The 24,072-nt window shown below is 40.7% G+C and overlaps 2 protein-coding genes across 4 annotated transcripts in view; one reads left to right on the top strand and one right to left on the bottom strand.

Annotated features, from left to right (window-relative positions):
• Nucleotides 1-5,529, top strand: part of nipa2 (NIPA magnesium transporter 2) — a 33,031-nt gene extending 27,502 nt beyond the window's left edge. For both annotated transcript variants that reach the window (XM_067985777.1, XM_067985778.1), the window contains exons 6-7: nucleotides 823-983; nucleotides 4,483-5,529. In XM_067985777.1, coding sequence (XP_067841878.1) covers nucleotides 823-983; nucleotides 4,483-5,123 — 802 coding nt within the window. In that variant the 3' untranslated portion in view covers nucleotides 5,124-5,529. The remainder of the gene's footprint in view (nucleotides 1-822; nucleotides 984-4,482) is intronic.
• Nucleotides 5,530-13,489: 7,960 nt separating this feature from the next.
• The window catches only part of cyfip1 (cytoplasmic FMR1 interacting protein 1), a 163,968-nt gene continuing 153,385 nt past the window's right edge, over nucleotides 13,490-24,072 (bottom strand). For both annotated transcript variants that reach the window (XM_067985776.1, XM_067985775.1), the window contains exons 28-32: nucleotides 20,726-20,798; nucleotides 19,969-20,063; nucleotides 18,410-18,648; nucleotides 16,277-16,424; nucleotides 13,490-14,253 (exon numbers count right to left, since the gene is read on the bottom strand). In XM_067985776.1, the coding sequence (XP_067841877.1) occupies nucleotides 14,089-14,253; nucleotides 16,277-16,424; nucleotides 18,410-18,648; nucleotides 19,969-20,063; nucleotides 20,726-20,798 (720 nt within the window). In that variant the 3' untranslated portion in view covers nucleotides 13,490-14,088. The remainder of the gene's footprint in view (nucleotides 14,254-16,276; nucleotides 16,425-18,409; nucleotides 18,649-19,968; nucleotides 20,064-20,725; nucleotides 20,799-24,072) is intronic.

Raw genomic sequence — 24,072 nt, 5'->3', positions numbered from 1 at the left:
ACGGTGTAATTTTCTTTTCTTTTAAAGGTTATCATGGGGCAAGCACTTGCAGTATAAGATACTCCCCTTATCAATATAAAATGATTCGTTATAGCATTTTTATACAAGCTATTCCCCCTGTGGAGATTGGTGGTTCTGGGGGTCCCTCACATCAGGGCATGAGTTACAGACCATCTCTGCAGAGAGACCTGGAAAACCAGAGTTTGGGACCAGACTGGACACCGATCCACGTTCTCAGGCTGGGAAATATTCTGTGGTTCTTGAGTACACAGCAGGACCCAAAAGGCTAATGAATCACGGATGGGTTTTAATGTACGTTAATGCATTTTGGAACATGCGCACACAATGAGTGGGAATCCATAGCAAATGAAAAGCATTTGATTGTGATTCTTGACATTGCATTGAACGTATCCAGTCAGTGTGAAGCTGTTATCAAATATTGAGATACACCTAAAAGGCATTAGGTTACAAGCATAAACACTCTGTTTTAAATCTGTTATTCATTGGCAACTCCACATTTGTGTGCAATTTTGGATGAATTACCTTCAATTTTGGGAGGAAAAGAACATGATTTTTTTTTCCTCTTGCACCTTATTTTAATTTTAGTACAACATACTGTCGTTTGGCAGAGTAAGGGCAGTAGGGCAAACTAGCATGGAAGTAAAGGAACGAGCAGGTTTTTGTTTATTGCCTCCTGTCATGTAGTGCTAGAACAATTATTGAACTTCAATTGTCACTCTAGTTTTTGTATACTTTTATATCTAATCTATTTCAAACATGATGTTTACATTACTTGATCTGTTGACTGATTTGTTTCCATAGTGCTGTTCTGTCATCTTACTTTTTGAGTGAGAGACTTAATCTGCATGGCAAACTTGGTTGTTTTCTAAGTGTCGTCGGTTCAACTGTGATGGTAATACATGCACCGCAAGAGGAAGAGGTGGAAACCATACATGCAATGGCCATTAAACTTAAAGATCCAGGTACTGCATAAATTTTCACCTAGTTGCTTTATATGGCTGTAATTTAAATGAGGTGGCAGCCCTGGCTCAGTGGCAGCGCTCTTGCCTCTGAGTCAGAAGGTAGTGGGTTCAAGTCTCATTCCAGAAACTTGAGCACATAATCTAGGCTGCCACTTCAGTGCAGTATTGAGAGAGTGCTGCACCATTGGTGGTGCCATCTTTCAGATGAGACATTAAACCGAGGCCCTGTCTACCCCCTCTTGTAGATGGAAACGATCCCCTGGCACTATTGAAAGACGATATGGGGAGTTCTCCCAGGCCAAAATTTATCCTTTTAACCAACACCACCAAAAACAGATTATCTAGCTATTTATCTCATTGCTGTTTGTGGGACCTTCCTGTGTGCAAATTGGCTGCTGCATTCCCCACGTTGCAACAGTGACTACACTTCAAAAGTACTTAATTGGCTGTGAAGCATTTTGCAATGTCATGAGGCTGGGAAAGGTGCTATAGAAATGCAAGTTCATTTCTTCTTAACCCTACTTTACAAGAAAAATTCTAAAGATCAAAGGGTGGGGGGGGGGGAATTTAAAAAAATTGTATGTGGAAGTGTCAAGTTGCTGCTGATTTCTCCTAATGAAGAAATAAGAACAGAGAGTTCTTACGTTTCATTTATACAACAACTTGCATTTTTAACGTAATAAAACGCCCCAAGGTGCTTCACAGGAGCGTTATCAAACGAGCCACATAAAGAGGTAGGTTTTAATGAGGGTTTTAAAGGAGTAGAGAGGGGATTAGGGAGGGAATTCCAGAGCTTAGGGCCTAGACAGTTGAAGGCACGGCCGCCAGTGGAGGGGAGAAGGAAATCGGATGTGCTGGAGGCCAGAATTGGAGAAACGTAGAGTTCTTGGAGGATTGTAGGGCTGGAGGAGGTTGCAGAGATAGGGAGGGGCGAGGCTATGGAGGGATTTGATCACACGGATGAGAATTTTAAAATCGAGGCTTTGCTAGGCCAGTAGGTCAGGCCAGTGTAGGTCAGCAAGTATAGGAATGATGATGAACAGGACTTGGTGCAAGTCAGGATACGGGCAGCAGAGCTTTGGATGAGCCTAGTCCACCAAGCCAAACTTCCCCAAAGATTTCCCTCTGCCCTAGCCTTGAACTTGCAACTTTCTCCTAGTTTCTCCCCCAGCTCCCCTCACGGCCTCTCTGAGCTCCCCTCACGGCCTCTCTGAGCTCATTCTGTCCGAGACCCACCTCCTGCGCTCTCGACTCTATTCCCACTAAACTGCTGATCGCCCAACTTCCCTGCTGGCCCCCATGCTAGCTGATATTGTTAACTGTTCCCTCTCTTCCGGTAGTTTTCCCCTCCCTTTCAAATCTGCCGTCATCACCCCCCTCTGTCCTTGCAAACTACTGCCCCATCTCCAACCCCCCCTTTCTCTCAAGTCCTTGAATGTATTGTCGTCTTCCAAATCCCTGCCCATCTCTCGTGCACTCCATGTTTGAACCTTTCCATTCAAGTTTTCAACCCTGCCACAGCGCTGAAATGGCCCTTTACCAAAGTCACAAATGACATTCTGTGTGACTGTGACCATGGTAAAGTATCCCTCCTCATCCTTCTCTACCTGTCTGCAGTCTTTGACATGGCCGACCACACTATCCTTCTCCAACGCCTCTCCTCCGTTGTCCAGCTGATTGGGACTGCCCTTACCTGACTCCATTCTTATCTATCCAGTCGCAGCCGGAGAATCTCCTGCTATGGCTTCTCTTCCCGCTCCCGCCCTGTTACCTCTGGAGTCCCTCAAGGATCTATCCTTGACCCCCTCCTATTTCTCATCTACATGCTGCCCCTCGGCGACGACATCCGAAAACACGACGTCAAATTCCACAGGTACGCTATGCAAAGCCCTCATTCATCTTCATTTCACATCCTGCGCACACCCTAGTGGTTTAACTTGGTTTGATAGGATCTGAGGAAACAACATTTTGACCATCTGTATGAAAATACTGTTATGACGTTGCAGACGGCTGGTGCTACAGTCTTCTACTTTCACCTTGTTATAAATCGCAGGAATGTGCCATTGCATCAGTTTGATTTTGGTCATTTCTCTCCCCTGTGGAAGTTTAAGCCATCAAAACAGATTTGTTTTGATAGTGAGCAGATTGGTTGTTGAAGTCATTACCACCCAGATCTAAAAACAGAAAATGCTAGAAATACTCAGCAAGTCAGGCAGCATCTATGGAGGAAAAAAAAGTTCATGTTTCAGGTCGATGACCTTTCGTCCACCCATGCGCGCGCTCGTCGGCCGCCCATGCGCGCGCTCGTCGGCCGCCCATGCGCGCGCTCGTCGGCCGCCCATGCGCGCGCTCGTCGGCCGCCCATGCGCGCGCTCGTCGGCCGCCCATGCGCGCGCTCGTCGGCCGCCCATGCGCGCGCTCGTCGGCCGCCCATGCGCGCGCTCGTCGGCCGCCCATGCGCGCGCTCGTCGGCCGCCCATGCGCGCGCTCGTCGGCCGCCCATGCGCGCGCTCGTCGGCCGCCCATGATATATTTAATCCTGAATCATTGAGGTGAGATTTCAATGTCTAGTCGTCATAAAGCCTAATGATGAGAGCTTTTTGCATCTTAAAATCAGGTTGTTTTACAATCTACCAATTTTGTTGAATGACTTTCTTATCCTTTGAATTTTAATGGGAAGTGTCATTATATTAAAATCTCTCTAGTGGCATTTTCAGAAAGATTGAAAACCCTGCGACAAAGGATTCACTTTAAAGTGGCAGAAAATTGTTTCTTTTTGACTGATGACCCCAGTAGTAGAGAATATGCTGTGGCGCAGCATGGAAGGACACTGGCTTATGCCTTTGATTTGCCATATTACATAACTCAGCCATCAGACCAAGGCACTGAGTGGAGGCAATGAACTTCTGCACTTTGATAATGGACGAACTGAAGGGCAAGTTAACCAGAGCCACTCTTGCTCTATTCCTGGTGGCTGATTAAAGAGAAGGGGCAAGCTTGCTTGCTTTATGGGATAAATTGTAAACAATTTTACAACACCAAGTTATAGTCCATCACCGACATCTCCACATTATGGGATAAAGGGATTGTTTGGTGTCATTAAACTATACGGACCAAAAGATGCTAGGTTTGATTCCCAATCTCTACTGAGTAAGGAGATCTCATCTGTGGCAGCAACTGGGCTTCTATAATTGGCTTGAGCACCTCAGGACTAGGGAAGTGATGTTTCAACCAGAATTCTCAGTCTTGTTTGCTCTAGAGTGCCTCCTGCTGAAAAGTTGCAGAGTCAGAATCAGTCTCTCGCATGATGGGCTGCCAGAGACTGGAGCTACAGCCCAAGAAGTCTCAGCATCTTCAGGGAAGGGGATGGGGTGAGGGAGAGAGGATAAAGAGCAGGCTGCCTGTCCACCTACTCCCTTGGCTGAAGAATTGTGCATGTTGATGCTAAAAAGAGAGAAACAAAAATTAAATTCTCATAACAATTTTCTTTCTTTTTCAGGTTTTGTGGTGTTTGCAACTTTTGTCATCATTGTTTCCCTGATTCTTATTTTTGTTGTCGGACCTCGTCATGGGCAGACGAATATCCTGGTTTACATAACCATCTGTTCTGTAATCGGCGCCCTCTCTGTCTCCTGTGTGAAAGGCCTTGGTATTGCTATTAAGGAACTGTTTGCGGGGAAGCCTGTACTTACTCACTCTCTGTCATGGATCCTTCTACTGAGCCTTATAGCTTGTGTAAGCACCCAAATTAACTACTTGAACAAGGCACTGGATATTTTCAACACATCCTTAGTGACTCCCATTTATTATGTGTTCTTCACCACATCTGTTTTGACATGTTCTGCTATTCTTTTTAAAGAATGGTATCATATGGACAATGATGACATCATTGGCACATTGAGTGGCTTCCTCACCATCATAGTGGGCATCTTTCTGTTGCATGCCTTTAAAGATATCAATTTAACGCTGGCAACTTTGCCTGTGTTCATGAGAAAGGAGGAGAAGGGATTTACTGCCAATGGGAGTGTACATTACGAGCGGTTAGACCACAATGTGGAAAATGAAAGCTGCACCGACAGTTCAGAAATGCATCCTGAGATGGTTTCTTCCAGAAGAAATGGAAATATGATCACCATGTGAGAGTCGGATAACGAAATGTTAAGGGATAAAGGAGAAACACTGCCCTGTCTATAGTAACTCTGCTGTCATAGTCACCAGAATTGAGCTGCTTGTAAAAGTTATCTGTGTCAGTGATTTCACTTATTGTAAAGGAGAGTCTCTAGGGACAATCATTTTTTCCTCCAGTGTGATTGGGTTGGACCAAGGGTTATTATAATTACATTTTTATTTGCCTTATTTTTCATGGCTCATCATTTTTTTTAACATCTCTTAAATGATACATCCTCGTTTACATGGTTTAAATAACTATTGAAAAAAAATTCACCATGTAACAATGTACTCATGACAAATATTTTTTGAAAATACTGTACTTTATGCACTGAGGGTTTTAATTTTAAATGTTTGAAATAAAATTCTTTAGGATTCACTTTTTCATAGTATATCTGCAATATATTAGCGAGATAAAGAGGAAAGAAACTTCAATATTCAGGTAATCAGTTTCACAAATGGAAACTACACACAAGAACAGTTGCTTGGTTTTGTTATGTTTAAAAGTGGGTTTGTTCAATCCAAGCCTTACTGAAGTTGAAATAAAATTAAACTAAAATCAGTCTAGAAAACAAATATAAATTGGTTCTGGCATTGCAGCTGTGCTATGGGGATTGTCAAAGGAAAAAATAAATGTGGCCACAGGGTACAATGTGTCACTTTATTCTGCCATTCTGATATCGTTTTTTCAAATACACTGTTTTCAATATGGTGCCTTTCTTACACTGTCCTCTTGTACTCTTGCTGATTCTGTGTCCTTCAGTTTACTCTCCAGGACTTCTTGTCAAGATGTAGAAGTAACGTATTGTCCTTCCTATTATTCACTTATCCACCCCAGTTGAATGAAGTGCCTTGTCTGATTGGAGTTTATTGATGTGCCAGGGCAGCTGTGGAGGTGGTATAATTGGTTTCAGCATGCCCCAGCCCAAGGAGGAGGTGGGGCGGGTTGGAAGATTCATTGACTCCTGCTGGAAAGTGTGTCTATAAGGATGTTTAGTTATGATGGGTTCAAACTCCATTATGATTGATTGCACAGTTTAGTAATCTGTTGACATTTTGTTCAAAGAATCATATAATTTTACAGCACAAAAGGAGGCTATTCAGCCCGTCACGGCAATGCCAGCACTCTGGATTTAGTTCCAGTCCTCTATCATTTCCCCAATATCCTTTTTAGATTTTTCTCTTTCAAATATTTATCCTTTTAAAAGCTAGTATGAATTCTGTTTCCAGCAGTTTCTTGTAAGGCTCTTTCCATGTCCTAATGACCCTCTGCATAAGAAGATTTCTCTTAAACTTTCCCTTTGTTCTTTTGGTAATCCTCTATACTAACTCTACTGAATGCTGAAACAGTTTTTCTCTATTTAGCTTATTAAATCCCTCTTAATTTTGAACACAATCAGGATTCCTATTAACTACCTCTTCTGATGAAAAGAGCCTGATTTCTCTAGTCTCTCCACATCTCTGGCATTAATCTTAGTAAATCTTTTCTTGACCTTTTCAATAGCTTTGACATCCTTGCTAAAGTAGGGCCCCTAAAATTGGATAAAATATTTTAATTGCAGTTGGACCAATGATTTGTATTGGTTTAGCATTGCCTCTTTGCTTGTGAACTCCCACTTTTAAAGACTTGTCTTTCTACTCTTCAATTAATTTTAAAGTTTTACCATTTTTAGTGCATATTTCTCTCCCATCAAAATTGACCACTGCAGAAAGGTACTGGAGGGCTGCTGCAGCCCACAGAAGTATAATCTCCCAGGTAAATGGCTGTTTTTGCTGGTTCCTTAGGGCTTTTGCAGTAATTATGTTGGGGACAGTAGAAGCTCTGTGAAATTTAAGCCCTGTTGTAGGTGCTGCCTGGCCTGATCTTCAGTAGTCATGTCTGTTAATAGAAGAAAATATGGACCAAGAAAAGGGCCTTTGAACTCTCACTCCTTTCACAAACCATTCTGTCTTAAAATTGCAACTCCTTCTAGCTTACAATAACAAAATAGAGATTAAAATCACTACAGAATGAGATGACAGTGGTTCCAAAACTATCAATAGGATACAGCAGCATTCCCTACAGTAAAATAATTATTTTTGGTGGCATAGACAGCTGAATTTTGGTGCTACTTAGTACCAGCCAGATCAATTGTTCAGACCATTGCTTAAAAAAAAGTATTCAGGCTTGTTGATCTAATAAAAGATACTCAAAATATTACAATAAGGTAGATACATGCTAATTAAATATGACTTTAACTTGACTGCTCCATCTCTCTTGACCAGTACGATTGCCTGTCTGACATCAAATTGTGGATGAGCCAGAATATGCTCCCGTTAAATATTGGGAAGCCTGAAAACCATCATTTTAAGCCCCCGGGCACAACCTGACATTCTGTTCAACCCCAGAGCTGAGCTTCAAACCGCTGATCATATCTAACACCAAGATCATTTATTTTCACCTTCACATTGACTGCTTCCACCCTTTACATTCACTGCACTCAAAACCTTTATACCTTCATTACCTGAAGACTAGATTTCTCCAAAATCCTGACCTCCACAATCTTCAGAACAACACTGCTTGCAACCTGTCCTGCACTAAGACTAGCTTGTCTATTACCAATCCTTACTGATCTACACTTGCTCCCTGTCATCCAATATATCAAATTTAAAATCCTTGACCTTATCTACAAATCCCTCCATAGCCTTTCCCCACCCTGCATTATGTTCCCTCCCATCCTCTGACTCGAGCATCCTATGTATTTCCCTCCTTCCCTGGCCCCTATTGTTGGCAGAACCTTCATCTGTCTCAGCCCTAAACTGAGCCTTCTCTAAAATACATAAGAGAACTGCTCTGCATGCATTACTAGATAGTAAAATAATAGAAGGCAATATTTAAAACCTGGGAACTCATTATTGTTTTGGTAAAAGCAGCAATAGAGGGTGGGGGAGGTACACAAGATATGGTACAGTTTTTTTTGAACTTTCAGACAGGTCAAATGGACCATTGTGGTCTTCCAATTTCTATGGTTTAATTCAGTGTGGGGGAGGGGGGGAACAGTAGTATTTCCTCCTTCCAAAAATGACAATGAAAGGGTATTCAGATTTTTAAACATCAGCTCTGAAATATTCTAATGCTCCTGTTTGAACAAATGTATGGGAAATATTTAATGGATTTGTGGTGCAATGTATTTGTACGCAACATGCTGCTCAGATCTCTCTCAGTAGCTGTTATGAATGAGCAATAAGATTGCCATTCCCAGTAATATAGTAGCAGTTACTATAGTATGGATCATCATCCAAAGGCAGTGTAAGCACATTAACTGCTTCCTGAAAGATATACATCCTCAAGCTGTGATTTATATATGGAGTGTTCATCTTGTCTCATGTCTTGTGAATACTTAGCCAGTTACCTCAAGCTCCTGACCCCCAACTAGCTACAATCAATTGAAAATATATTAAAATATGAGCATATTCCCTGAAATATAATGTTGTTACATGAGATGTGAAGGGCAGAATACTTGTGAAAGAATAGATCTTAAAATGCACATCTGAGATATTTCTTAAGCCAATCAAAATCAAATATTTCACAATTACATTGGGTTTAATACTGAAAAATAGAAATCACAATCAATCAATGATCATGGCACAGCCCATCTTGGGAGGGTTTTTTTGTATGTTTCAGCTATGATTAATTATTCACTATATCAGTAAGTTGCAAAAGTTACCATATTCCAAGGCATTTTATGATCATCTCTTAAAACTGATTAGAACAGGGATGTGCAAATTACATAGCACGTATAGCACAGAAACCGGTCATTCGGCCCAACTGGTTTATGCCGGTGTTTATGCGCCACACGAGCCTCCTCCCTCCCTACTTCATCTAACCCTATCAGCACATCCTTCTATTTCTTTCTCCCTCATGTGTTTATCCAGCTTCCCCTTAAATGCATCTATGCTAGTCGCCTCAGCTACTCCTTGTGGTAGCGAGTTCCACATTCTAACCACTCTGGCTAAAGAAGTTTCTCCTGAATTCCATATTGGATTTATTAGTGACTATCTTATATTTATGGCCTCTAGTTCTGGGCTCCCCCACAAGTGGAAACACCTTTCATAATCTTAAAGACCTCTATCAGGTCACCCCTGAGCCTTCTGTTTTCTCGAGAAAGAGTCCCAGCCTGCTCAATCTTTCCTGATAGGTAGAACCTCTTAGTTTTGGTGTCATCCTAGTAAATCTTTTTTGCACCTTCTCCAGTGCCTCTATATCCTTTTTATAATATGGAGACCAGAACTGTTCACAGTGCTCCAAGTGTGATCTAACCAAGGTTCTATACAAGCTTAACATAACTTCTCTGCTTTTCTTCTATCCCTCTAGAAATGAACCCCCATGCTTGGTTTGCTTTCTTTATGGCCTTATTAACCTGTGTCGCTACTTTTAGTGATTTGTGTATTTGTAACCCTAGATCCCTCTGCTCTTCTACCCCAAGTAGTATCTGGCCCCCCTTATTCTTACCAAATCTCCTACCAAAATGTAATACCTCACACTTATCTAGATTGAAATTCATTTGCCAATTACACATCCATTCTGCACATTTATTAATGTCTTCCTGTAATTTGTCACAGTCCTCCTCGTTATTAACTATACCCCCCAATTTGGTTTCATCCACAAATTTTGAAATTGTACTTCCGATTCCGGAGTCCAAATCATTTATGTAAATGGTGAATAACAGTGGTTCCAGCACCGATCCCTGTGGAATAGCACTTCCCATCTTTTGCCAGTCTGAGTAACTACCGTAAACCTCTACTTTGTTTTGTAGCCAGCTTGCTATCCATTCTGCTACTTGTCCCCTGACTCCACCTGCTCAGACCTTAGTCATGAATCTACTATGCAGTACCTTATCAAAGGCCTTTTGAAAATCCAAATATATTACATCTATTGCATTAACCTCGTCTACCCTTTCTGTTACTTCTTCAAAGATTTCAATAAGGTTAGTCAAGCATGACCTTCCTTTTTGAAATCTGTGCTATTATATTTTCAGTTTCTAGATGTTTCTCTATTACATCTTTGAGAAAGAATTCCACTATCTTTGCTATCATCGCTGTTAAGCTAATTGGTCTATAGTTCCCTGGAGCGGTTCTATCTCCCTTTTTAAATATAGGAATCATATTAGCTGTCCAAATGGTTGTTGCTCAAAGAGCATCAGCATGGAATTGTGAAGGGTAAATCACACAAGTAACTAATTAGTTGAATTTTTTGAGATCGCTGGCATGGTGGATAGGGGAGTGTCTATGGATGTTGTCTATATAGACTTCTAGAAGGCATTTCACGAGATTAGCAAAAATGAGAATACACCGAATTGGAAGTAACCTTGTCACATGAATCGGTAATTGGTTGGGAGGTAGGCGACAGAGTACGGATAAAGGGTTCATTCTGTAATTGGCAGGATGTGACAAGTGGTGTTCCCCAGGATCTATACTGAGGCCTCAGCTTTTCACCATATAATTAATAACTTGAATGACAGAAGAGAATTGTATATCCAGGTTTGCAGATGATATTAAGTTAGGAGGCACAGTAACTTGTGTGGAGAACAGGAAGGTACAAAGGGACATAAGTGGGCAAATCTATGACAGATGGAGTTCAATGTGGGGAAGTGTGAGGTCATCCACTTTGGAAAGACAAATCGGAATATTTTCCTAATGGTGAGAGATGAGGAGCTAAGGGATTTAAGTGCCCATGTACACAAATCACTACAACCTAATGTACAGGTACAAAAAAAAAATAATTGAAAAGGCTAATGGAACGTTGGCCTTTTTGTCAAGGGGATTGGAATTAGAAGGTGAGGAAGTGATGCTTCAGAGCCTTGGTCAGATCCCACCAGCAGTACTGCATTCAGTTCTGGGCACCGAATCTTGGGAAAGATGTATTGGCATTCTAAGGAGTACAGTTTAGATTCACCAGAATACTACCAGGGCTTAAAGGGTTAAATTATGAGGACAGGTTGCATTAACTTGACTTGTATTCCCTTGAGGTGAGAAGGTTAGGAGATCTAATCAAGGTATTTAAAATGGTAAAGGGATTCAGTAGGGTAGATACTGAGAACCTATTTCCTCTGGTGGGGGAAATCCAGAACAAGAGCACATAAAATTAGAGCTAGGCTGTTTAGGAGCGAAATCAGGAAGTGCTTTTTTCACACAAGGGGTAGTAGCAATCTGGAACTCTCTTCCTCCAGGTGATTGGTGGGTCAATTAAAATTTAAGACAGAGATGGATAGATTTATTAGGTAAGGATATCAGGGGATATGGAACAAAAGCAGGTAAACGGAGTTTTGGCACAAATCAGCCAAGATGCGAATGAATGACAGAAGTCTCAAGGGGCTGAATGGTTCACTCCTGTTCCTAGTCCTAGCCACATGCATCCCACAAAACATGGTAATCCAGCTCTCAAAACCCATGCAGCTCAGTTTAACTGTGCACCTGGAGGTTTGGAAAGGACTGTTTTTAAGCAGTATTGGTAGATAAATCCTAAATCAGAACACCAAGATGTTAGTATCAGCAACTTTAGATATATGCAAATTAATGAGCATAGATTTAAATTTAGTCAGTGGCCCAGAGAGATTAAAGTTTAGATATCAAAGTTAGAATATTGCTCTTTCAATTTAGGATGTAGATTTGAATCCAGCCTAGTTTGATGGTAAGTGTCTCTGCTGGCTGTAAGGGTCCAAAATGAAGTAAGTTGTCAGTCTCAACCCACCTCCTAATGGGTGTGAACAAATGGTGTCAAACTGCTTCTAATGGTTCTCCTTTGGGACTTAAGGCACATTAGGACAGCTGACTGCTACAATTTGACCTCCGAGTACTTGATGTGGACAATAAATGCCTTAAGTGCTCAGTGCCAACCAGTTGTCTTCAGCAAAAAAAAAACTATTTTGAAAGTGCAGCTGGAGAAGAGGAGGTTACTGGTAGAGGTTACAGAACAGGTCAGATTCACATCTACAACTTGGCTGGGTTGTTCTGAAAATTTAAAAGAGGAAATAATTTTATGATAATTATTCATAAGGCATCAGCTGGGAAGAAAACAAAATGCAGCAGTATGACCCATATTTTCTTAAGTCTAATAAGCAGTTAGCAGCATAATGTACATTCTCTAAAAAGTAGGAAGGATGTGGTAATTTCTACAGCAATGTCCAGCATTGGAGGCAATTCCTTTTAAAGTAACCATTTTGCATTTGTCAGTAATTCACACACATATTCTTTAGTTGCACAATTTTTAATCTCTAGTAAATGGCCAAAATTATTCATTAAATAGATGCAAACCTAAAAATAGTTTCAATACTATTTTCCTTACACAATATTCATTCAAGTATTCATGGAAGTGGAAGACAAGGATGTGACCTGCATATAGGTCTCTTGCAATGCTTCCCCTTGCACTTAGATCAGTTGGCAGCACTCCTGCCTCGGAGTCAAAACCCCAGAGTTTAAAGCAGATAATTCAGACTGACATATCAGGGCAGCATGTGGCTTTGTTGGAGGTGACATCAGCTCGCGGATGACATGTTCAATTGAGACCCCCCCCTCTGCATATTCTGGTGATTCAAGATACATTAAAGATCCTGTGGCATTTCAAAGTAATACATTGTGAAAGGTTTTCAATTTTTACTCCTTCCCAACATGTTCACATTTTCCCCTGATGGCACTAGAGAAATTAATAATTCACCTTGTGGCAAAAATCAAGTGAGCTCTTCCCCTACTATATGAACAGCCTTCAGTATACGTTTCTAAATGATTGCCATGAACACTAACTATTGTTAACTTCTACCTATGAAGGAGACAAAACTTTAACCAGTGAATAATTGCATCCCCTCCCCTCCCTTGAAGGCAGTGATTCTCGCTTTGATATGGTTTCACAGACGTCAGGAGCCCTTGGTCTCGCACCTTAATAACAATTCCTATTCTTCATGTGTAAGCTCAGGAATGAGTGTCAGTTAGGCTATTTGATCATAGACGGGTAACTACAGCCAGGCCCAATCCTGTCCTCACCTGATGTCCACACATGTGCAGTTCCAATAGAGGTCACTGGATAGTGAGCAGGAGTAGGAACCCGACCTGGATTTTCTCCCTCCGCAGCCAGAAGCGCTGAGGTAAACCGTAGAACCCCCCCCGCAATTGTTATCCCCGCTGAGCTCAGCACAGACCAGAGACCTGAGACATTCCTGTGTGGCTCAGTATCACACAAGGCAGTGTAGTTACTCAATAAGCCACTGGAGGAACTGAACAATTGCATTTGTGATTCAAGTGTAAAGGTGAAGAGAAAACATAAGTGAGAGTCAAAAAAAATTAGATGCTGAAATATTTATTTCATATAAACTGGTAAACATTTCAAACAAAAAGTATCAAGATTCACTTTAAATTTATTGCAACTATAAATTGTGGAAATGCTTAATATAAATGAGTTACCCTAGAAAAAAAAATTAGAAGCAAAAATATTATTGGAACAGAGTAGAAAAATGACATCTTTTAGTACAGCACCAGTAAACTATGAATGTAAGTTAGTGTAGTAAAATATATAGATTTGGAAAAAATTTGTTAATTTTTTTTATAACGCCATTACAAAGAAGTCACATTCTGATTACAGGTTTAAATTTCTCATGAAATCTTTGTAACTAAAAATATTGTCTAAAAAATAGCCAGTTTTAAATTTTATTTTAAATCCCTTCCAGGTATCTATTGCTGGTAGTGTTTGATGGCAGAATCATAAGTAATAACCCTCAACCACAGCAAACCATGCATTGTCCTCTTAAAAAAGAATCACCCAGCAGTTTAAATGTTTAATCTCTAACATTTCCCATCATTAAAACGCAGAGTATCAACCATTATATTATTCAGGTGCTCAGAACATTAAAGGTATGATTATTAGGATTACAAAAATCCTTGGATTGCTTGAACTGTTCCGAGTGTTTATTTACGAGCTCGCCAGTGACTGATGAATGGGTGGCTGGAAACAGCGGACATGCTCGACAGGTACATTCTCACCATCGCCTGATTTCAGATACTTGCTCAAGATAGCAAAGATCTCATCGTTGAGAATTTGGAACTTGCGAATTCTGTCAACCATTTTCTTCAAAGGCTGTGGAAGGAAAAAAAACTCAATAATTTAGTTTGACTTAAAAGGAGGATTTAGAAAATCATATAAATAAACCCGGATCCCCAATTTTCACCATGTGTTACTCAGTCCTCACAGCTTCCTTCAGTAAGGAGATTGGCCCAGGTCACCAACCTCATTTAGCACTACTTCTCATCTAGCGACTTTGAGGTGCTCGTTGCAGGATCGAAGGTTTTTCCTCACCCATCTTCTGCTGTGGAATATTTCACTACTAGAATGTGTAACACAGCGTCACCGAGACATGAACTAACAAAACTCATCACAGCTGAGAAGTACGTTCATGGATTGAGGAGACAACAGCCTCAAATCGAACACCTCCACACAGGTGGTGGTTATTCGCATAGTCCATGTCTCAGCTGACATTGACAGTGTTGCGACAGAGAGAATGTGTAAACATGATTCAGGTGAACAGCTCATATAGTGTTTAAGGCACTTGTTTTTTGCGGTAGTATGTCAAAGTCTTCATGAGGATCGACATTCCATCCCATTTGCCAATGCAAATGGGTTCAGTCAAGACAGCTCTTGTAAAAATCTGCCTCCTGTTCCTCTAACCCTACAGCACCATGGAAACTGTGACCCACTTGCCTGCGTAAAAATCTGCCTCCTGTTCCTCTAACCCTACGGCACCATGGAAACTGTGACCTACTTGCCTACGTGTCCTGGCAGGAGAACAACGAAACAGAAGTGAGAAGCTATGAAATGAAATGAAAAAAATGGAGAAATTGTGCTAAAATATTATAATTTCTCACACCTCAATCCCTCCGACATTCCCTGACAAACTGTACGAAAGTAAAACGATGACCGGCAGTTAATAGGCAGCATCCAGTAACAGGAAGGTTTATTGAAGAACAACATGTACTGGCACCAATCCCACCCATTCAACAGCACTTACTTTGTGCAAAGTACCAGATAAAGGCTGACCTCAATAACACTGGTCGGGCAGTATTTACTTTACAGCTAGGCGACCTACTCATAGGCCTGTCAATCCTGATCTTACATTAGTCATCGAGAGGTTACAAGTGTGGTGTGAATAACTCATCAGCAAAATCTTCCCTCCTTTCCTGGAACCATAAAATCATACTTAGCTCAAGACAATGTCCCCTACACCCGTATTAGGATAAGTAATTGTACACAATATAATAATCAGTTAAATACTGGCATTTTCACCACTCCGTATGCAAATTTGAAATATATGTAGAAATTTGTAGGATTTCATGTGGAATGTTGCACCTTCCCAATCACTTGTTGTACCCGTGGTCTAATTCTAGGCTTCTTCAAGGTCAACCTCTGTTATACTTCACATAATAGAATAAAAATCTAAATCAGTTAACTGTGTGAATGGAAATCGCGATAGCACATTAAACCAAATTTCATTCTCACCTGAACTACCCCAAAAGAGCAGGTACTGGAAGGCTGATTCCATGATCAGGCACTCCTGGTCTAGAATGGTATCCTCAGACAGCACAGGCTGGGAAAATGCAGGTCCGCAGCATGTGATTTTCTAACCAATAAAATTAATGGACAGGAAGTCATGTGCTATAAGCCCACGATTTCCCAACCTGCACTTCTGGAAGTGCTGCTTCACACCAGGAGTGCCTGACCGTGGAATCAGTCCTTGAATGTTGTACTTTCCAATCTTCAGGTGATCAAAATTAATAAATAGAGTGTCTTATTTTATCCCCCTTCCAAATCTCTACATTTTTCTTGTTTAAGGTGCCATTATCCAAGACAAAATTTCACACCAAAAAGTAAAATGGCCATGGAACAATACCCCATCTTTCCAATCAGTTAATATTTTTAAAAAAAATTCGGTCATGGGATGTGGGCGTCGCTGGTGAGGCCAGCATTTATTGCCCATCCTTAATGCCCTTGAGAAGGTGGTGGTGATATGTGGGTTATCCAATGATAGATTAAGTTATTATATTGTACAGATATAATGGTGGTCAGATCAAATGAATATGTTCGAACACTTTCAAAGTTAGCATACCACATTTTTCAGGACATCATCTTTCCCATCATGCTTCTGAACTTTGAGCAGATGATAACAGAAGTCGAGGACATCAAATCGGCGCTGCTGTCCAAGAAGCGTAATAATCATACAGCCAGCCCAGTGCAGTCCATCTCCAAAGCACTGCCTGTGTGATTTGAAGACAAGGTTAATGCCAAGTAGCACCATGAGCTCGAGTTATTTGAGATTAACCTGACGCATTAAGACAGGTTTTCCAGTTTTGAAAATGAAACAAAGTAAATCTGCCTCCCACTGCCCCCATATAATTCAATAAGCTACCCTGACGGATCAGAGTGTTTACACAGTGAGGAGCTCAGTTATAAAGGCCAAGAAGGCTGCAGGTTTGATCCCTGGTTTGTGCCGAGTTAGTCAATCTCAGCTGGGGCAACTGACCTCAGTGCCTTTGGATGGAGTGGAAGGAGAATTAGCCAGGGTTTCTACTCGTTATCCAGGAACCCCTACTGGAATCATGCATGTGAGTATTGGGTTAGGACAGGCACAGACTCCGGCGATGGTGCCCATGGTGAATAGTCTGTTGACACACATTGTTACAGCTAAGAAATGAATAATCGGCTCTCGGGGCGCAGGTACTGGAGGATGACTAATGCTCACGGAACTGTCGTTCAACAAGGAGTTAATGTCTTCAAGAGAGGTGAGAAAATTGGTGATATTCAGCCACTAGGAATTGAGATACAAAAACCCCAGAAAGATCACTTCTGTTAATATTATTTCCTTTGGAATCTTTGTTTCTAGCAGCTTGACACAAATCCTGTATTCCACTTACTCGGCACAGTCTACTTTGTAGATCATACGAATTAAAAAAATAAATTAAAGTTATTATAATTAAAAAGATTTTGAAATTCACTGCTTTGTAACAATTATACCCAAACTGTAAATTATTCCATAATATAATATTTCTTAAGAAATAGAAGTGTCACAAATTTCATGAGTTCACATTCCCTACAATCTGGAATGCACCATTACTGCCCATTATCGAGCTAAACAACAGTGTGACGCGGAGAGTTTAACAGAGAATCGTAAATTCCATACCTCTCCTTGTAACATAAAATAGCTAAATATGTGACTGCCACTATAATAAACTAAATTCACCTACAAGTCAATCCCTGAGCTAACCAGCACGTGATTTCCTTTGTGACAGGTTGTATTCATTAGTCCGGAGTCTCCTTGACTGACGAGAGAGTGATATCTCTGTGTCTCATACCCATCTCAGACTCAAGAGAGGCCAGGGTGCAAACAGTTATGGAATGTACAGAAAGCATTTTCATTGTCTCAAAGCTAATCTATCATGCAAAGCAAACAATCTACGATGACTGGCCAATCAGATCCAGGAACCATCCTAACCCTTACCCCTTTGTAAGTTGAATCTAACCTTATATCAATCACGAAAGATAAATTTAAAGAAAATAGCTTCCAGAACATACTGTTAAAAGTCTGATTCTTAACGAATTGTATTCAGTAGCAGCCATTATGTTTAATTTTATATTAATTTAAATAAAAAGTATCTTGGGAGGTACACTACTGTTCTCGCCATCTTGATGTTAAATATTAACACTAGCTGCTGTTCAGCCTTGTACACCTGACATGCTTCCTCTCCTGGACAAGTGAGAGTTTGGGTAAATGCTCTGAGAGGTCGAACTTACTCCTCCATAGCACAAGTCGAAACACACTAACCACGACACAACATGAGGTTTCATCCATAATTTCTGAAAGTGTAGAATCCCAGATATCCTAGAGGAGGGGGAGCTAGGTACATCCCAAAAAACAAAGGGAAGAAATCATCACAAAAATGAGGCCAGTCATCCTAGGCCACCCTTTCCTTTGCTCCTATAATCTACAGGATTTTAAAAATCAAAGCTTGGTGCCACTTATCTATTTCTGGATTTATCCTGTTTTCTCACTTGCTCTTTTCAATGCTGGTGTCATCCTATACTATGGGCCTCAGCCCTTCAGCTAGGTATCTGAATTATAATTAGAAAAACACACAGTAGTACTGATAGAGCATGTGTCCGGGACACCTATCCGCTCACCCCCTTGGCTCAGGGTTTGTAGCATCCAGAAGAGTGGGAAGCTATAAGAAAGCAATGCACTTACTCCACAGTGAATTCATGTGCTCCTACTGGAATACAGTACACAAACTGCATGGCACTCCAGAGCCTGTGAAATTCCACACATTCATCCACGTGCATTACGCCATTACTCGGAAGAGGACCTCGCCATATGGAATCTTCCAGGAAATGCCGGATTCGTGTCAGAATCACTTCAAACATGGACAGTCCACAACAGAGTCGCTCCTTTGTCAGCAGATCTCCTTCCCTTGCAATTGCAACTTGCTGGTTACGGACAGATTTTTAAAATAAAATCCAGATTAGTGATTCTGATGGTCACACCTGAAATGGTAATCTTTCCTTCTCTCAGACTGACCAGCTTAATTTAACTTAAATCGCTCACTTATTAACAGAATTATTACCACTGCAAATACACAATTATTTTAAATACCACTGTCAGTTCTCTCATGGTCTGGTTCACAGTGAGTGGCAGGATATTGTCGGGGGAGGGAAAGAGGGGCAAGTAGTCCTGGTGCATGGAAAGAATTTTGTGAGTGAGGTGCACAGACACAGTAAAGTGTTTATTCGATTAACTCCTGGAAAATTTGAGACATCAGAAAAACACAACATATGTTATGTGCTGCAGACTCACAAAGTGTGATATGTGCGAAGATATCACTAGCAGATCTTCCACGGTATTACTCAGGCTGTCAAAGGATACGCTGTTTTAATTAGGACAGCAGCAACATTCCAAAACCTAATGTATTATTGTCACTAAAGTTAAGCCATGTGTAACTGGCATGTCCATTTAAGTCCACAAGCTCTAATTATTATAGATATATTCTGAAGTCAATTCGAGGCTAACTGCTGGGGAGGTTTCTCTGTAGATTGGCAACTACTTATAAGATCCCCTACTTAATAAATGTGACAGAATTTTGTATGCGGACAAATCTTTTTTTCATATACAAATACATGGTGGTCTCCCTTAGTGTTGCTAATAGATAGTCTGGGATCTGAAGCACAAAATCACCCAACCTGCCCCTTTAAGACATTGTTCAAAAATGTACAAATTAAATGGTTCTTGGTGAGGCATTGTTGATTTAGATGTTGGTGATTTTTCTCAATGGGCATTAATTAGATGAGATGCATGTTCTTTTTTTGTACAGTAATAATGTCTTTCTCACAACAGATTTGTATGTGGACCTAGAGTCAGATACAGCTGGTAGTCATTTCACAAAGCAACTCATGTTTTAGTAGTTGTGTGTTTGTGTAAATGTTTGCTTTAGGGTGTGTTGTAGAAATAATCCCACTACGTTGGCTAGAGTAACCATTGATTTTTCTTATAACTATAGAAACATGAGTGGGTAACACTGGAGTTCGAGCAACAAAGAGTTCGAGCAACAAAGAGTTCGAGCAACAAAGAGTTCGAGCAACAAAGAGTTCGAGCAACAAAGAGTTCGAGCAACAAAGAGTTCGAGCAACAAAGAGTTCGAGCAACAAAGAGTTCGAGCAACAAAGAGTTCGAGCAACAAAGAGTTCGAGCAACAAAGAGTTCGAGCAACAAAGAGTTCGAGCAACAAAGAGTTCGAGCAACAAAGAAATTACCTGAGGTGTTCCCAGGCGCTCTATCAGTGGAACAAGATGAAGTGCAGCGTATTTAGTTTCTAGTCTCTTCATCTTTGTGTCTAGCCTCTCACCCTCTGTTAAATTGAAAACAAGCTTGTAACTAATGTTAACAGAAATGTTAAAGATTACTCGACACATGAATCCTACACCATTTCAGGTATTATTCCTTATAATTAGCTGCTTTGTGCTCAAATCTAATTTTTTATTAAGCCCACATTAGACCACTGTCTAAGTATCACATTCTGATCACTGTTAAGTGATTTGACTTAAACTTCTTACTTGCTGGATTCACAAGTTGACATATTTACTGCATCGTGGTTCACACACACAATACCACACGTGAAATGCCCATTTATTCAATGTAAAAGCACAGAAATAAAACTTCATTCTAGCTAGGAATGATCTAAAATCCAGAAGGTTTATAGAACTCTTCTATATGGAACATTCTTGTAAGAACTAAAATCAATTTTCTGTACCTCAATCAAGGCTACTGAAGCATATTCAAAAGAATTTAAGCTACATTTTTAAGGCTGGATTTGTTATGGTGGCTTGAAGTCAGCATGTTCAAGTTTAAACATTAATTTCATTAGCCTAAAGACAATATGGAAATTGCATTTTAATGCTAAAAAGGTCATAAAATTATTGCACTGAAAACAATGAAGATTTTTACATTTCCTGATAGCAGAAACTAGAAAATCTCACTGGGCAGCAATCAATTGGTGCTCTCAGCAATTACCTTTGACATGGATTCTTGGCAAAATATTCTGGAATGGTGCTGCGTGTAGCAGATCACAGACCTCCTCTAGAGACTGGAGAGAGAAGGCAAATTCAGGCAACAATTCAAAAGTGCCACAGATAACTGTATAGAAAATTTGCTATCGTATTACATTTAAAAATTGCTTATGAAATATGTTTTTCTGTTGAATTATTGCTATATTAGTCTGATCCTTAACTAACTGTATTCAGTGGCATATTTAAGAACATAAGAAATAGGAGCAGGAGTATGCCATATGGCCCCTTGAGCCTACTCCGCCATTCAATAAGATCATGGCTGATTTTCGAACTCAACTCCACTTTCCCGTCCGATCCCCATATCCCTCGATTCCCCTAGAGTCCAAAAATCTATCGATCTCAGCCTTGAATATACTCAATGACTCAGCATTCACAGCCCTCTGGGGTAAAAAATTCCAAAGATTCACAACCTTTTTGAGTGAAGAAATTCCTCCTCATCTCAGTCTTAAATTGTCGACCCCTTATCTTGAGACTATGCCCCCTAGTTCTAGATTCGTCAGCCAGGGGGAAAAAACCTCTCAGCATCTACCCTGTCAAGCCCCCTCAGAATCTTATATGTTTCAATGAGATCACCTCTCATTCTTCCAAACTCCAGATTATAGGCCCATTCTACTTAATCTCTGCTCATTGGACAACCTTCTCATCCCAGGAATCAATCTAGTGAACCTTCGTTGCACCGCCTCCAAGGCAAGTATATCCTTCCTTAGGTAAGGAGACCAAAACTGTACACAGTACTCCAGGTGTGGTCTCACCAAAGCCCTGTACAATTGCAGCAAGACTTCCTTACTCTTGTACTCCAACCCACTTGCAATAAAGGCCAACATGCCATATTTGTGTTGTTGGTCAATGGGCCCTGGAGTCTGGTTCACAACAAAGATTCCCTTCCCTGGGTGACACAGCTGATTGGGGAATTCTTACAGAGGGAAGAGTCGAGGTGCTTTCACACCAGGTGGTGAGGGGGAAAATTGGATGTATAATTCAATTACTGGGGACTGTAGTGTAGCAATTATGTTACTGGACTAATAATCCAGAGGCCTGATCCAGTAATCCAGAGAACATGAATTCAAACCCCACCATGGCAGTTTGAGAAGTTAAAAAAAAATATGGAAATATAAAAAAAGCTGGTAACAGTAAAAATGACCATAAAGCTGCCAGACTGTCATAAAAAGCCACTGGTTCAGTAATGTCCTTTAGGAAAGGAAACCTGCTGCCTTTACTTAGTCTGGGCTATATGTGACTCCAGTCCCACACCAACGTGGTTGACTCTTAGCTGTCCTCTGAAGTGGCCTGGCAAGCCACTCAGTTGTATCAAATAGAAGACGACCTACCACCACCTTCTGAGGGCAACTAGATACGGGCGATAAATTCTGGCCTGGCCAGCGATGCCCACACCCCGAGAATGAATAAAACAAAGTCAACTTGGACTATTAGTTATTGCATAGTAGCATGTTCAGATCCATTAGCAGATTGGCTGCTTGTCCCTTCAATAGGGAAATGGTATCTATTGAAGTTAAGTAGTTTTCCTCATATTCTCCCACCCTTTCCTCAAGATGGTGACTTGTCATGGTGCAGTCGCAGGTAGCAGCAGCCCTCCTGTACCTCATGTAGGTGCTCATTCTTCATGTGTCAGCAGGCAATTTAACTGTGGGGGCCTCACAGCCCAGTCTCATCTATCAACCCATGTCACACTTTTCAGCTAGAGCTAATGGATACCAATCAGAAGTTGAATTTTTTGCTTTGCCAACCCCCACCCCCCCAATCTCAAGAGAGCTGCAGCCATTTTGTGTCCCTAACAATAAATACCCTGACTGAGATCAGCTAACTCAGCTCGGACAAAGGACTAAAGCTGGTACCTTACTGATCTGTATGGGTTAGTATAATACTAGTTAGTATTATACCAGTTGGTGCCTCTGCCCACAAAACGTTCTACAAGAAAGCTGCTTAAGACCATGACATCAAATTACGTTCTAGGGTGACATGATGAGTGACATGTTTTTTTGGCAATAAGTAGTTCACAAGGTATAGTAGTAGGACATGGGTTCTTTTCCCACAGCTTCAATCTCAGCCAGACTGTCTGAGGAAGTGTTAGACAGAGATTTAAACGAGTCAGAAAAAATAAAATTACAAAATTTGTAGGTGAAGCATAAAATGAAGAAACACCATCAACTATAAAGTCAACTTAGAATTCTAGAAATTGCAGTACAGAAGGATGCCACTCGTCTCGTCGCAACTGTGATTGTACGGCATACAGTTGTATTAATATCCAATATCCATATCCAGGTGCATCTAGACTAAGCTTTACTAGACTTAAACACAAGGGAAAACCCAAGTTTAGAAATGAGAAATGTGCTTCAGTGCAGATTAAACTGTGGCCAGAGGCACATCCACATTAATACTGTTTACAAACTGCCATTGCTAAAAAGATGCAACTCTGCTTCATGCTTTGAACACTACCCAAGTCATCAGCCCCCTTATACAACATGCAGGAAACAATCACAGAATGAAAATGAGTGCTGCATAGTACAAGAAATATTAAAATCGGCAGCATTTTTTGTGCTGTTAAAGTACTGTGCTTAATGGAGGGTCGGTAACCAGAGGACACACATTTAAAATAATTGTCAAAAAGCCAGAGGGGAGATGAGGAGAAACTATTTTACGCAGTGAGTTATTATGATCTGGAATGCACTGCCTGGAAGCAGAGTCAATGGTAATTTTCAAAAGGGAATTGGGTATATACTTGAAAAGGAGAAATTTGCAGGGCTATGGGGAAAGAGCAGGGGAGTTGGACTAATTGGATAGCTCTGTAAAGAACTGGCACAGACACAGTGGACTGAATGGCCTCCTTCTGTGCTGTATGATTCTATAAGTGTTCAAGAGGTGCAGATGAATAAGCTTATGCTCATTCTGACTTTTCACAAGGACTGAAAAACGCCTTATTTAAGCCCCTGTGCAAAAAGAATCAACATTCAATGGTTTGAATACACACAAAATATATAGGAGCACACAATACAAATCAAGTGTACTAGTTAACAGGGCTCCTTGTTAACAAATGCATAGCAATTAGGTATTCAATTAGAAAACAGCCCAGAGAAACCTTTGTTTTCTTTGACTATTTCGCCCATTTACTTGATAATTAAGTGCAGTTCAACACAGAATGACCTTGAATAAATGCAAAAACATGAACATCATATATTGGAATGTGTGGAAAAGTTGTTCAGAGAAGGGAGTTTTGAAAATCATATTCAGTTATGTAAAAGCATTATTTACAGCACAAGCTTCAGAACACATTCA

This window comes from Heptranchias perlo, chromosome 6, assembly GCF_035084215.1.
Source record: "Heptranchias perlo isolate sHepPer1 chromosome 6, sHepPer1.hap1, whole genome shotgun sequence".
NCBI classification, from domain to species: domain Eukaryota; kingdom Metazoa; phylum Chordata; class Chondrichthyes; order Hexanchiformes; family Hexanchidae; genus Heptranchias; species Heptranchias perlo.
This window is presented reverse-complemented; position numbering and strand designations above follow the sequence as displayed.